Genomic DNA, 14,461 nt, shown 5'->3' with positions numbered 1-14,461 from the left:
GTAGAGCAGCATTACTGTTCATCAGGAGAAGATGATGAAATGGACGTTGCAGGCATGGAAGTTGGGGTGAAAACAGCAGAAATAGAAGGGATATTATGCTATAGATATCGAGGGGAAACCCCTGAAACAAAATATACACGAGATGACTCCACTGGTACATTGTTGCATGGTGCTATAGTAGATTTAAACCAAGATATGGACTGTTCAATCGCAAGTTACAACTAGTGTCTTCTATTGAGCTGTGACCACTTCTAGTCTTCTAGCATCAGTTGCTTGTCGGCTGAGATTGTAATCTGATTTGTCAATTTCCTTTTCTTCAACAGTCTGAGCTTCATCAGCAACAAAGACAACCTGAAAGGAAGAAGCTGCAGAATATAGTGCCCAGTCAGTAATATGGTATCCAACAGCTGAAAGTGGCTTAACATGAGATATATTGAGAATTACCAAGATACTAGAGATTAAACATTGTCCTCGAAATCTTCAGCTAACATTGAAAAACAAATCCATCCGTTTATTTGAAGAGCTTTCTGAGCCCATTGAACAATGACAGAGCTTTAAGTTCACCACCTCTCATGTCCCTCAGTCTCCTACGCAATATCTGTAAGAAAAAAGAGGGTTGTAACTTGTAAGAAGTTAAGAATAACCACATGATGAACACAGAGAAGATACAATATAGCATGCATTATTGACTTACATATTGTGTACGATACAGGATTCTCCGTTCACTAATGCAAAGATCTCTTGCTAGTTGTTTTAGCAGTAACGTCCGGTTGGCTTGCTTTGAATTGGTTGAAAGTTGCAGAGACCCACTGCTACCCTGAAACATTATTGATTGGCGTACATTAGTTTGTTAGCACTCACAAAAGTATCCATAGGATCATCAGAGAACTAGTTTGCATAATGTACTGTTTAAATATCACGATAAATTAACTAGAAGTTCTGCAAGATCTTCCATGGAAAGGATCTCACCTCTAGGAACTTTGTGTATTTTGCTATGTTAGACTCACAACAGTCCAAGATAAACTGAAGAGCTTGTTCCTCCAGTTCAGGATAATTAAGTCCAGGCTTGGATGGACTTTTATTTGATGCAGCGACAGCCATCTGAAAGGATAAGCTTTGGGAGATCACTCATATAGAATAAGTGTAAGCTCAATTTATCTTCAACAAACCCCTAGTTTTACCTCAGTCAACAAGATCCCGAAATATCGGTGCAAAACAGAAATGACAAACCTCTTCAAAACGTTGGCTCATCTCGGGAGGGCTGACCACAAGAAAGGCATAAGCCATCAACTCAACTGGCCATCCTGTGACGCGTAAAGGGAAACTTTCAAACCTGTAAGTAATGAATCAGTGATCAGATCCACTTATATTGATAGCAAAAGTACGATTTGATAGTGACAGAGATGTGCACTGTAAGATAATCGCAGGGGAGTTGAAACAACACTGCATATTCTAATATTTATGAAATTTTACTCATTTTTTTTTTCTTCTGCAGACCACACCGGTTACACAACTAAATACTGTTTTCAGACTTCGTTCTTGATGGCATGTTCAAATGGCGATAAGAGAGCAAACATGCCACAAAATACTCCAGCCTAAGGTCTAATGGATGTTCATTTTAGCAAGATGATATAAAGGCACAACAACGCGACAGTTAAGAGAACATTTTCTTTCACTCACTATGAGTTGTTAGCACGCAAGGATATGATCGCTTACTCTGACAAACCATTTCTTTTTAGTGCTTGTAGCTTCTCTTTGTAGCACTTATCAGACTTATTAAGAGACACCAGCAATTCAACTGAATCATTTGGGTTTGTTCCCTCTTTTGGAACAAAACCATATGAAAGCAATAGCTCGCCACTGGATTTCTTGCCATAGGATATAAACACCTGAAGAGGATATTTTAGAAACGGATAAGTTTAAGAGTTAACTGCATGAAATAACTACACCTAGACATAACCCACAGAAAAATCTCATTAACTCCATTTTAAAGAAAAGGATGGCTGACAGATCCAAATGTTCCATGAATCACACTTAAGTACAGTATGCTATGTTTGCACAAAACAAAATTTATAAAATGGATGAACTCCAGATGTTTTGGGAACGCATCCTAAAACTAGTGTCAAGATTCAAGATGATTTGCTTACTACTCCCTCTGGTCACAAATAAGTAACGTTTTGGAATGCGTCCAGTCAACATGTTCTCTTTAAATATTTCTTTAATCGTCACCATCAATTTCTTTAAATATCTTGATTCAACTTTTGAAAGTGATATGGTTAGATTCATCTTCAAAAAATAGTTTCCAAATATTATAACTTTGATATATATTTTATGAGTTTTATACTAGTAATTTGTATAAAACAACTGTAATGGTGACTGTGTTGCTGTCTAGAATGACACTTATTTGTGACCGGAGGTAGTAATAGGCAGAGATACCAATCTATTGGTAGAAAACAAGGATCCTAGTAAGTTGAATTTTTTTTGACGTAATAATTTTTTTTTGACGTAAAGTAAGTTGAATGAAACAGTAAAAAAAAATTGCTATCATATTCACAAGGTTAAGTTAAAAATCCCCAATCTTGAAACAGCAATATAGGGCTAAAGCATAAATGAAAAGCGTTACCTGCTCACCTGGTTGATATGAACGATCGGTAGTGAAAACTATTCCGCCTGAGGATTTATCATAATCCAAGAATGTTTCCACCTGAAAATTTATTTTGCAAAAAACTTATGAAGTAATCTCTAACAATAAGAATGTCATGAAGACCTATGAAATTGTACAAGTAATGAAAACTATGGGAGACAGAGTGCTTAAGGAATTCTGTGCACTATTCATAATGATTCTTTGTTACTAACATACAAAACGAACCTCAGGACTATGGTTAAGCATATCTGCCCAAGGAACTAGTGCAACCCTTCCATCCATTGATGGCAATCGAACCTGCAAATCATTCCAATGAACATTCTTGTTTAGCAGAATGACATCAACAGCAAGCAATGCAAAAGCCTTCAATTTTGTAACAAAACAGGTAACTGGAGAATACATGGTGGAAGTAAAAAAAATGTTTTTACTGCATTTGGTAAGTTCATAGTACTTTAGCTTACCAGGCGTGAGAAGAGGATGCCGAAGGACCATCTAAACGTCTCTAAGTTGTAAACCTAAAATAGTAAAGTTAAGTTATATTAGATAAACCAACCAGGTTACACTAAAAACACATGATATTTTAGAAGTAATATGTGATATCTCTCATGTGAGTGAACCAGTACATTTCTTAGTGCGTAGTATGTAGACCACTTTCACATCTTTGTGTTAGTACTGAAAGCTAAAGAATGATATAATCCTTAGCCTTGTTATATATTTTAACTTGCTGAGACTTAAAAAGTAGAATCTAGGTCGGAAAGGCCTCTTGTGTCATTAGTCTCAACAAAGAACATACTAACTTTTGTGAAACATACCTCCTCAGGGAACAAATCTGAATGCTTAGAAAATATTCTGTCACGGAGATCATTGTATCTGCCAAAACCAACAGAGTAAGATTTTACAATTAAGGCTAAATGACCATCAGGACTACAGCAGAAAGAAAGAAAAAACATACGTTCCGACCACATCAGTGATCCTCTGAATTGCGCGTTCCCTGATTGGCGAAGCCACCAAGTATGCATCAAGCTCAGGCCTGGTCCTGCAACAACAAATAAAGGCTGTACAAGATTGAGAATGCAATCTCCAAGCCCCACCGAACTTCCCCCATCAACAATAATCGTCAGGCTATACCAGTACAACAGAGAGTAAGGCTGCCTTGGCAACGCCGCTATGTAGCTGCTCCACCTCGACGAACTCTCTAAACTAGCTTCGCTTATAAGGTAGGTAGCAATAAGCGGCCAATCCGGCACAGAATTTCTCTTCAACACATTCCCCACCTCAGGGCAGCCCCATTCCTATACAAGAAGCACAACAAAAATCACCAAATTGACAGTAAATTCATCACATGAAGCACCTGAAATCCACCATTAAAGCTATCAACGAGCGGGGGTAGTGACTAGTGAGAGGGAGGCTAGGGCTTTCTTACTGAGTCAGCTGTAATGACGAGGGAGGGAGGCACGAAGAGCAGCTTCTCCCCCTTGCGGATGTTCTTCAGCGCGACGAGGCCGCGCTCACCGACGTCCACCCGCTGTATCCCCAACCTCTGCTCGGGGAGCCCCGAATCGGTGAGCCACCTCTCCAGCGACACGGCGCTCTCCAGGGACTCGATCTCGCAGCCCCACGGGACTCCCGCGGCGGCGGCCTCCCGCTGCGCCGGCGCCGACGCCGACGCAGCCGAGGCGCGGACGGGGGATCTGATGAGGACTCCTGAGGGTAAGGCTAGATGCTGCCGGAGACGGCGAGGCGAGCGCGGCGGCCGGAACTGCGTGTGGAGCGCGAGCGCCGCGGCGGTGGCCATGGCGGAACCGCGAAATGGCGGTGCGGTTGTGTGCGGGCGCGGGGGGCTTATCCGCTTTGCCAGTCGCGGGCTTGGCTTTTTTATGCGACACTTTTGTGGGCTGGCTGCAATTATTGGGCCTTTTTGTTTATTAGGCCGTGAGGTAGTACTACACGGAATGAAATAAGTTCAATATTACTCCCATAGCTAGTGGTGAAATCTAATTCGTATCCCAAACCATAATATCGATATATCGACCCCCAACTATTAAAACCGGTGCACATTTGACTTCCTCGATGATTTTGGAGGATGGTTTCGCTGATGTGGTGACTACGTGGTGGTGTTGACTTAGTCTTCGTCCTACGTGATGCCACCGCTATGTTGACCAAGTCTCGGCCAGCTTCACATCTCCCCCGTCTCTCCCTACTACAAGCTCCCCCGGCGACGGTACCCGGCGGCGGTGCCATGTAGGACAAAGACCAGGTCAAACACCGTCTCGTAGTTATCACGTTAGTGAATCTGCCATCCAAAATCGTTGAGGTAGTCAAATTACACTGATTTTAATAGTTGAGGGTCGAGATATCCAGTATTGTTCTTCAAGGATACGAATTAGATTTGACCAATAGTTAAGGGAGTCAAAGTGAACTTATTCGTCCACGGAATCTTACTGACAGGTGTGGCCCACTGGACTGACAGTGTGACACGCGCTCCTAGTTGACATCAATCGCCTCCTCTTGTGGGCCCCGCTCTCGCCAAAAAGAAAGCAACAGAATTCAAACGCAAAACGTCACTGACAAGTGGGACCCTATACGTGGGATCACTCTTTCCCCTCTCGCAAGAACATCTCGAGCAATAAAAACCCCGAGAGAAAAAAAAAAGAATGCTCGCCATTTTCCCCAAGCTCCCGAAGCGATTTCCATTTCAACTGCTCTTCCTCCCTTCGCAGCACGCACGTCGCCGTAGCCACATGGCCGACCCTTCCAGATCCTCCCCCACCGCGGCCGCCGCCGGCGACGCCCTCCTGGCGGCGGCGGCGGCGCCCGGTGACGCGCCGGACGCGACCGCCCTCGCCGTGGCGGCCGATGCGGACGCGGAGTTCGGGTTCCAGCGCGCGGAGCTCGGGACGGAGAAGCTGGCCGGCACGGTGCAGTTCCACGAGCGCCACGTCTTCCTCTGCTACAAGGGGCCCGAGGTGTGGCCGTCCCACGTCGAGGCCGCGGAGTCTGACCGCCTCCCCCGCCTCCTCGCCGCCGCCATCAAGACCCACAAGTCGGACTTGAAGAAGAAAGTGAGTGTTTCTTCACCCCCTCCCCCTTTTTTGGGGGCTGAGATAAGCTGATTCGGTGCTTTCATGTCGTATTCTTGATTTTGGTAGGTGTTTTTTTACTTAGATCGGTGTGTAGTGGGAACTGCTTGGTGGTTTTGGCCCAACCCTAGGATTGTGCTCGCCAATAGAGTTCGATTAGCTTGAACTATCATGTGGAGTAGTGTGATTTTGCTTGTCAGGTGGCAGCATATGATGAGGTGATATTTCGTGTACGAGGTTTTAGCCCTTGCTAACAAATTGGTCGATTTGATGGGTGTTTTGCCAGATGGTTTAATTGTTACCTGCCTGTGATTGTAAATTGAGAAGTAGAGCTTGTTGACGTTGCAGTGATCCAAGGTGCAGTGCTGTTCATAAGCTGATGTTTCATGTCAGTTTATGCTATATGGTCCTCGTGTCACTTGTTACCATTTCTATTATTGTGTTTTGGTTAACGATGTGGTTATCGGTATTCTCCTTTGAGGTTAGGGCTATTTCAGTTGGACATGTGAATTGTGTTTTGGGAGTTTGGACATTTTCAGGATTTTACTTATTCTGTTTGTGTATATTGTGGCTGTGCTTACTAAAATAAACGGTGATTCAGTGGTATCATATAGTATTGCAGTTACAGAGTTACCGAAAGTGCAGCAAAATGCTTTTGGCTATTGTTTTGTCCTAAGAGAGTATTCGCCCCTGTGTTGCCAGGTTATAGAGGAGGCAGTATTTATTGTTTGTTAGAATTGGGGGTATGGCATTACTCAGTATTATCAACCAGCCTACAGTTGCTTATTACCTGGCCTTATGCTAGCTTCATTCTCATTAGTTATGAAGAAAATTCTAGGATTGGAAGTATTTCTAATTGGTATTTTTCTTGCTAATGAGTGGTGTATTCATTCCTCAGACCAAATTGACCATTTGTGAAGGAGAAGATGGCACTGAGTCATCCAATGGAGACGTGTTGATCTTTCCAGATATGATCAGATACAGGTAAGTTCTAATCCCCAAATAAAATAAACATACAATCTTTCTTCTTGTGTTAGATATTCTGATAAATAAGCCAGTTGATTATCTCTATTCAATTTGTCATGTAATGTTTGCAGAGGGCTGACTCACTTTGATGTTGACAACTTTGTTCAAGAAGTGCTTGTGAAAGATACTGAATGGCTTCCTGGATCTCCTGAGGCTATAAAAGGTTCCTATGTTTTTGTTTGCTGCCATGCAAGCAGGGATAAGAGGTGTGGTGTCTGTGGACCTGCTTTGATTAAGAGGTTCAAGGAAGAGATAGGTGTACAAGGCCTTGCTGATCAGGTGTCAGTCAGTGCATGCTCACATGTGGGAGGCCATAAGTATGCAGGAAATGTCATTGTTTTCAGTGCAGATGCCAAGGGAGAAGTGACTGGTCATTGGTAAGAACGAAAGTGTAATTAAATTTGTATGCACCATTGAACTTAATGCTCTAATGTAGCTCCTCATTTTAATTATATGCACTATAACTCAGTGCTTGCTTACCTAAATTGCATTTGTAGGTATGGTTATGTTTCTCCTGATGATGTGCCTGTCTTGCTACATAAACATATTGGACAAGGAGAGATCGTGGACCATCTATGGAGGTACCCTCTTGTACTTAAATCACAGGCTGATGTCAACAAGGTTGATATTAGTTCTACCAATCATTTGTATCTTGTGCTGTGTGGTGCCATTTAGGACTGTCAACATTTCAATTTTACATCTTTCTCTTGCTGTTGTTATCAGCATGCATGTCACATGATATGCTTATGCAAACGCACATCACAGCATGTCAGCATCTATGACTGATAGTCTAAACACTGTACAAAATCTGCTTTGTTGTTCTAGTTTGATACTTTGGTTGTACGTCTTGCAGCATTTATTTTTTTATCTTATATAAAAAAATGGTTAACTTCAAGTGCCCCTCACAATCTTCAAAATTATTATTATTTTATTATTTAAGGGAGATACGATACCGTATCAGAAGTCTCCATTTGAAATTTTCTTGAGCATTATAATAAAGTAGGTCAAAACCATGTGCTACAAGCATGTGTGGAGATGAACTCTGATGTAGAGTTGACTTTGACTTCATCCAGCTGAATTGTTATTCATTCAGGAATGCTTATTTTTGTTTGATTCCATCGCCAAATTATTGTTTATTCTGCCTTCTAGTTTGTTCAAATTACCCCCTTGTTGATGTGAGTTTTTTTTTTCTCAAATGAGTATGGTTGAAGCATCGGTGCCTATATTATGTGTTTGTCGGCTCACATCTTGTCTATAAATATACGCAAGGATAAGGATATTTTGCTATATTTGTTGCATTTACAAATCTCCCTTAGATTTAATTGTGGCAACCTCTGAAATAAGGAAATAACCTTTATGTGGTTATTCTTTTCCGCCTCAAAGAATCACAATTCTCATTCTAATCATTAACAAAAACTTGTAATCTTGCTTTCCATATATTATGCAAAACCCAATATGTCAAGTATGTTCAAGTGATCCTTCTCTTTGTGGTTCTTATATGTATCATCCTATTTTGCAGGGGTCAGATGGGTTTGTCTGAAGAAGAGCAGAGGAAAGCCCTGGAGTCTAAACACGTGACAAATGGTGTGACCGAGGATGGTGCCCATGAATCCCCTGAAGAAACTACCAACGGTTCTGCTTGCAACCCTGTCGCTGCAGGTGGTTGCTGCCAGGGCAATGGAGGCTTTACCTGCTGCCAGAGTGATCTGCCAAAGGAGGATAAGAGCATCACAGCTGAGCAGAACCAGAAGAGCTCCGAGAAGGGGGCTGACAAAGAGTGTGCTGCTGGCAGCAAGAAGAGGCACATGAAGATGTGTTCCATGCCAACCTGGTTTGAGACATGGGAAACGGCTGACACCTATGCTGCTCTTGGTATTGTTGCAGCTGCTGCATCGGTGTTCGTCGCTTTCAGGATCTACAAGAACCTCAATTGAGAATCCTCAGAACAGGGCTAGGTTTTGTGCACTAAGGACAGTCTACTGCTGTAAAACAGTCTGCTGTGAGAATAATATACTACGTGTGCATAGTAATGCAAGATTAGAACTTTAAAGTAGCTAATCTGAAGAAAGTGACCAAAGTTGTTTTGGGTAATGTCGTCCTCATGTGAAACTCTGCTTAATCTCCAAGTTTTCCCACGCCTTGCCTATTTGTTTACCTTCGCAAGGCAGTGACCCTGCTGTTCGACATGACGATGTTATCTTTATTTTGAACTGGAGGTGTTCTTCAGCATGTGGATGCATGCTATTCAGAAAATGGTCAGCTTGTATTTTTGTCGCTGGTTGCTGCTCCTGTTGTTGAATGTTTTGAGCACTCCATTTATATGGTAATAAATATTTCATTTTCAATTTGCCGTGGACCCCGTGGTGGCTCTGATCAAAATATTAAGAGGATCTCAAGTATTCTCTACATGGCAATTCTGTTCTTAGCCCCCTTTGTTCTCGCAGAAAGGCACCGGAGGTGGCTGCGGCGTCTGGAGTGGAGACTGACGCTCCGGCAACACAGCGTTTCAGGTCCAAACATAACCGCTTCGTCACCACTCACCAGCACGCCCGATGCAACTACTTCACTGCTGCTTCTACCTGGTACGCCTCTACAGCGCTTGATTTTACTGGCAAGATACTGTGCTAAATAAGGGGATTGGGATCGGAGAAATATTAGTTCCATAAAAGTAAGAAAAAAAATATTAGGACAAATCTAAGCTGGTGAAGAAGCAGTGAAGAAAAAAATACAGTACATTATTTATCACAGGCTCATACTATAAAGCATCACCGTTCCGATCTCAGAAATCTCCTCTGTACAGCAAATAGCTGTGGACAACAGAAAACTAGACTGCACGTCTGCACAGGTAGAGATGAGAGAGCACATGCCCAATGCAGTACATCGTTTGCTGAAATAGTGAAATGGATACGTGATCGATTGGTATCTGTGGTCCGTCCAAGCTAGGATGTGTGTAAGAAGAAATGGAGGCGGCAAGCAATTGCTGCTGCAGATATTGCAGTCGCAGATACATGTGCTGAACTGCCAGCCATTCTTAAATGATGGTGGCAAACATTCAGAGATATGGTGTGCCCACGATTTAACTTTCCATTTGTGTTGAAGTGTGATCCTCAGCTTAAATGTTTTGGTTACATATAGTGCAAGCCGTTGTAATTCTGGCATGTGGCCATCAAGGCATCAAATAGTTACAGTAGAATGGCCACTGGCCTGGTTAGCAATCACATGGCATCATGAACCCCCTGAATTGGACTGAACTGGGATAATAATGGATCACATGCAACTTTGGCATACTGCTTGGCCAGAAAGATTAACAGAATCAGAACTTGTGGAAACACAAGCTGTAAAAGAATATAGATTATGCAGGAAATAACAGAAACAGGTTGCAGTGGACAGTCTACAACACTTATCATCTGCCAGAAACACTACACCTAAAGAAAACTACATCTCATCGCACAATCGATATATATCGAAATCCATATGTTCATCAGAAAAAATCAAACTCTAAGTAGCCATCAGAACCCTTCTGAGGCGCACCACTGGACACATCAGTAGTTCCAGATGTGGATGGGGGCAACTTTGGTGGCCTCTCAATCTCGACAGGCTTTGGTACCTCCGGTGGGCTTGCACATCGGATCAACGCCCAGTTTACGCCTTCGAAGAACGGATGCTGCTTTATCTCTGTGGCGCCGCGTTTGTAAGCTAACCGATGCTGGGGCTCCTTCACAAGTAGACCTCTTATCAAATCTCTTGCTGAGAAGCTGACAATTGGGTACTCCGGGAAGCGCAATGGCTGACCAATGACATTGAACAGTGTTGCCCTGTTGCCAGAGCCCTTGAATGGTGTCTTTCCAAACAGAAGTTCATACAAGAATATCCCGAAGGTCCACCAATCGACAGCGCTACCATGGCCCTCGCCTTTGATGATCTCTGGGGCCAAGTACTCATGTGTTCCAACAAATGACATTGAACGAGCATCGCTGGGCTCCGCTATGAGCTCCGGCCAAGGGCTGATCTGGGTCGCAATTTCAGGCTTCGGTTTGCGATCTTTCTTGGATTTGGAGAAGAATCGAGGGCCAAAGCAGGTTGTAGGGGCTGCACATGATGGCTGAATCACGCAGGATGGCTCGACGCATGCTGGCTGGACACAGTAACCTTGGCTGTTCTTCCTGAGTGCTTCAGCGTCCGGGTTGGATGATTTTATTAGTGTTGGACTCACCGCGCAACGGAGTGAGAGGTCAAAGTCAGATAGCATGATGTGCCCATCCTCCCGAACGAGGACGTTTTCTGGCTTGAGATCACGGTATATGATGCCGAGCATGTGCAGGTACTCTAATGCCAAGAGGATTTCTGCTACATAGAATCTGTAATATGACAGCAATGCAGCATTTTATTAGTAAGGCTCCTAAGACAGTAGAAGGCAAAAGGTCATAAATTATAGTAAGCTAGACTTGCCATTTGTCACTACTGATTTCACATGAACAAGTTTTAAGAAAATCACCATTTCTGTTAGGTGGTGAAGTACATGCAGAAGGTAAAATGGAGATAAACAGATTTTTGAAAGAAATGGTGAAAAGACATACTTGACAGCTTGCTCTGGAAAATATTTGCCCGGCTGCCTCTGCCTAAGGGTATGCAGGTCTCCTCCTGGGCAGAACTCCATCACCAGGCATGAGAACTTGTCAGTCTCGAAGTGAGTGTACAATGTAGGAAGAAAGGGGTGATCCAGGCATTGCAGAATTTCTTTCTCAGTTTGAGCTCGAAGCAACTTCTTGCGGCTTGCTAATGAAGCCTTATCCATAACCTTCATCGCGAAATAGCTTTTCGTCCCGCTCAATTCAGAGAGATATACACTGCCAATATCACCACAGCCTAGCTTCTTCAACAGCCTGAAATGGCTCAACCCAATGATCCCATCTCTCACCCTGATCGTCTGGATCGCCTCCCACCGTGAATCATTTGACTTATGAGGCTTCGTGGTGCTGCTCATGCTGCTACACGAACTCTCATCACTGATATCACTGCTTGTGCTTGGCCTGCATCTGCTACTACTACCCCTTTCACCGGTCTCGGATCGATCCGTCATCCTAGCACTTCCACTTGCTTTTCCTGGACCACTCCCTTCGCATGTGTGAAATGAGGTGGAGCTCCCATTCACACTCTCATACTCCACAACCTTCTTTTCTTGACTTGCAATACCTTCTGAAACCATTTCTTCGCTCACTTCTGTCGGACACTTGGCCGATGAAACATCAACAGACTCTTTCAGGTGGTGGTTTGGCTTTTGTTCCTTTGGCTCCAATTTATGATTCAACTTGCCGCGGTCTGATTCTTGTAGCAATTTAGGTACTGAAGAACGAGAATTGTTTGATTTGGGGATGTCTGGAGCAGTCTTAGTATACTGCTGTGGTTCTGGGGTGGTTGGGATTTCTGGGAGGGTTTGAGGAATTGTCTTTGAAGCCGTTGTCGCCATGACTGGTTATTTATCAGGCAAGATGGCCAAATACTGCCACAAGCTATAGTTAATCAAAATAGCAACCTTGGAATAGTGATGAAACTTCCATTCACATCTGCAAAGGAGAAAAAAATATCTGATAAATTCAAAGGTGCATTCATGAAACCAACTATCATTCCATGATTGGACTAGGAGGTAAAGATTCACCAAACAAACAAAAGAGATGTAGTGGCCAACAACAAACTAATTACCTGATTAAGATATTTAAAAGTAGGCAAGTCAATCAATGGTTTGGTTTCAGTCAAGAAAAATAAACATCAAGAAATGGCCTCCACAGTCCACACCCTTCTCCATCAACCTCCCCTCAAATGGACACTTAACACTATTGTGTGCCACACACAGGAATTTGTCTGCTTAACTACGAAAGCTAAAGCCATGGAGAGCTCCTTCCTATGGCATTAAAACCATCTATCCTGCCTAACCCTCCACTAAGGCCAATAATCATGCAACACACTACAGATCTAGCGTTCCCTTTCACAATAAACAAGTGTTTGATCAGATGAGAGCACATGAAAGGGGCCACCAAAAAAAAGAGAGAAATGGCAAATGGAGCCTTTTCTTTCTTCTAAATTAAACAGCATCACTCTAGTTGAGCAAAAGCTGTGCCTGTTGATGTATTCCTTCCGAGAGGTTGCATAAACAAAGTGGTAGCACATATCAATCGGCCTACCTCGTTCCAGTAAAATGTCAACATGTCATTTGTGAGCGCAGAAAGGTGAGGAAAGCAAGAATCAAGAACACGCCAAAAGGAAAGCCCTTTTCTCGTCTCTCTGCAAAATGCAGCAGACTGAAATCTTACATTCTTTGCAAGAAAGATAAAAACAGAGAGGAAAAGGTTTACTACGATCAAGCCAAGGCAGATCTACAGGGCCAAAGCAGAGGATTCTCTGAAGAACCGAATTGGGCACCAGAAGAAGAGAAAAAGGCAGGAGAAGAGAAATCTCACCAGACTGAACTGAGCCCGGAAGGCTGAACCCAACTGCTCACGAATCAAACAAGAAGGAAGATGCCGAGCGGTAGCGGTTTTCTACTCAGGAGAGGCGTTGGATTTAGCCTGGTTTTTCCACGAGTTCTCGTGGCTGTGTACTTGAGCTGTTCGTGGTGGGGTTCAGCAATGTGCTGCAGAAATGGATGCGAGGAGGAGGGCAGGAAACTGGTGGCTCGACTGTATTAAAGGTTGGCCTCCTCATCACCTTCCCTGATTTTATTTTTCTATTGCTTTTGTTAATCCCAAATGCAATGATCTTGTCTATAGTTTTGGGTCCCTGAATATGATTTTTCTTTTTAAGAAAAACAAAAGAATGCCTTGTTGATGTTGTTGCTCTCTGTCTCAATTATTAGCCGACCAGAATCACCAAGTTTACCATTTTTGGAGCTTGACGATGTCAATTTCTACGTAGCCACGTTAGATTAGATATTCCTTGGGCTAGGAATTTGAATCTAACTTGAAAGTTGAAACATCTGGAACTGTACATTATTTTCAACACGTTCCTGAAACAGCCCAGGGCCTAATTGTACATTATTTTCACATGAATAAATTCCTTGGGCTAGGAATTATTGTTATCAGCATTAATTAAGAAAAAAAAACATTCCAACAAATTCCCACCCTGGGCTAGGATAGAAAAAAAAATTGTAAGCCGTAACCAAAATCTAAATTCTGCTAGACCTTTTTTTATCGTTTTGTTTTCTTAAAATCATGATTTTTAAGTCCTATCCTGACATTATTTTTCTTTGCCTCATTTGTTTTTCTAAGGCTTCAAATTAAAGCCAAATAATCAATAAGACATGACAAAATGCATTCCGGCCTCCTTTCTCAAGTCACTTCATTTTTTTATTTTATTTTTATAGATGGAGTCACTTCATTTTTACTGCAACTCCCAACAGAACTTTTTCTTGCCTCTAGGAGTAGACTCTAGAGACGGAATCAGCGCCAAAAAAAATGAAGAGGAAAAAAAAAGAACTAGTACTTGTGCCAATCACCAGCTCATGATCGATCGATCTGCTTCGAAGTCCGGGCGGCAAGTAAAAAACCGCCCGGTGAACGGCAGCTCCAACCCGGTTAATACCAGCTACAATTTATCTATATCCGATCTAATAGTTAATTCATATAATAGTTACTTATTATACTATTAATATATGGTCCCACCTGTCATGCACATATTGCGTCTTAAAGTCCGTGCTGCAGCTGGCTAAAGCCTATAG

General features: G+C 42.8%; 3 protein-coding genes across 4 annotated transcripts; 1 reads left to right on the top strand and 2 right to left on the bottom strand.

Moving 5' to 3' along the window:
* Positions 1–103: 103 nt before the first annotated feature.
* On the bottom strand, positions 104–4,483 carry LOC127763185 (ribulose-1,5 bisphosphate carboxylase/oxygenase large subunit N-methyltransferase, chloroplastic). The gene is made up of 13 exons (XM_052287820.1): positions 4,068–4,483; positions 3,773–3,936; positions 3,597–3,680; positions 3,457–3,514; positions 3,106–3,159; positions 2,870–2,941; positions 2,624–2,704; positions 1,717–1,889; positions 1,231–1,333; positions 970–1,101; positions 695–817; positions 445–598; positions 104–365 (listed from the first exon to the last, which is right to left on the bottom strand). The coding sequence occupies exons 1-12, from the start codon at positions 4,437–4,439 to the stop codon at positions 512–514; spliced, it is 1,503 nt and encodes a 500-aa protein (XP_052143780.1). The 5' UTR covers positions 4,440–4,483; the 3' UTR covers positions 104–365; positions 445–511.
* Positions 4,484–5,283: 800 nt separating this feature from the next.
* On the top strand, positions 5,284–9,097 carry LOC127762022 (uncharacterized). The gene is made up of 5 exons (XM_052286369.1): positions 5,284–5,706; positions 6,623–6,708; positions 6,822–7,127; positions 7,248–7,331; positions 8,270–9,097. The coding sequence occupies exons 1-5, from the start codon at positions 5,299–5,301 to the stop codon at positions 8,682–8,684; spliced, it is 1,299 nt and encodes a 432-aa protein (XP_052142329.1). The 5' UTR covers positions 5,284–5,298; the 3' UTR covers positions 8,685–9,097.
* Positions 9,098–10,054: 957 nt separating this feature from the next.
* LOC127762021 (protein kinase G11A-like) lies at positions 10,055–13,383 on the bottom strand. 2 transcript variants are annotated; one of them, XM_052286368.1, is made up of 4 exons: positions 13,206–13,383; positions 12,930–13,029; positions 11,328–12,314; positions 10,055–11,108 (listed from the first exon to the last, which is right to left on the bottom strand). In XM_052286368.1, exons 3-4 carry the CDS (start codon positions 12,215–12,217, stop codon positions 10,232–10,234), a joined length of 1,767 nt encoding a protein of 588 aa, XP_052142328.1. In that variant the 5' UTR covers positions 12,218–12,314; positions 12,930–13,029; positions 13,206–13,383; the 3' UTR covers positions 10,055–10,231. The 2 variants fall into 2 exon arrangements, with proteins under 2 accessions (XP_052142328.1, XP_052142327.1); XM_052286367.1 differs by lacking the exon at positions 12,930–13,029 and having other exon boundaries at positions 13,206–13,382.
* Between the last annotated feature and the right edge of the window lie 1,078 nt (positions 13,384–14,461).

Source organism: Oryza glaberrima, chromosome 2 (assembly GCF_000147395.1).
Source record: "Oryza glaberrima chromosome 2, OglaRS2, whole genome shotgun sequence".
Taxonomy (NCBI): Eukaryota; Viridiplantae; Streptophyta; class Magnoliopsida; order Poales; family Poaceae; genus Oryza; species Oryza glaberrima.
Note: the sequence above shows the minus strand (reverse complement) of the source record. Positions and strands in the feature narration are given on the sequence as shown.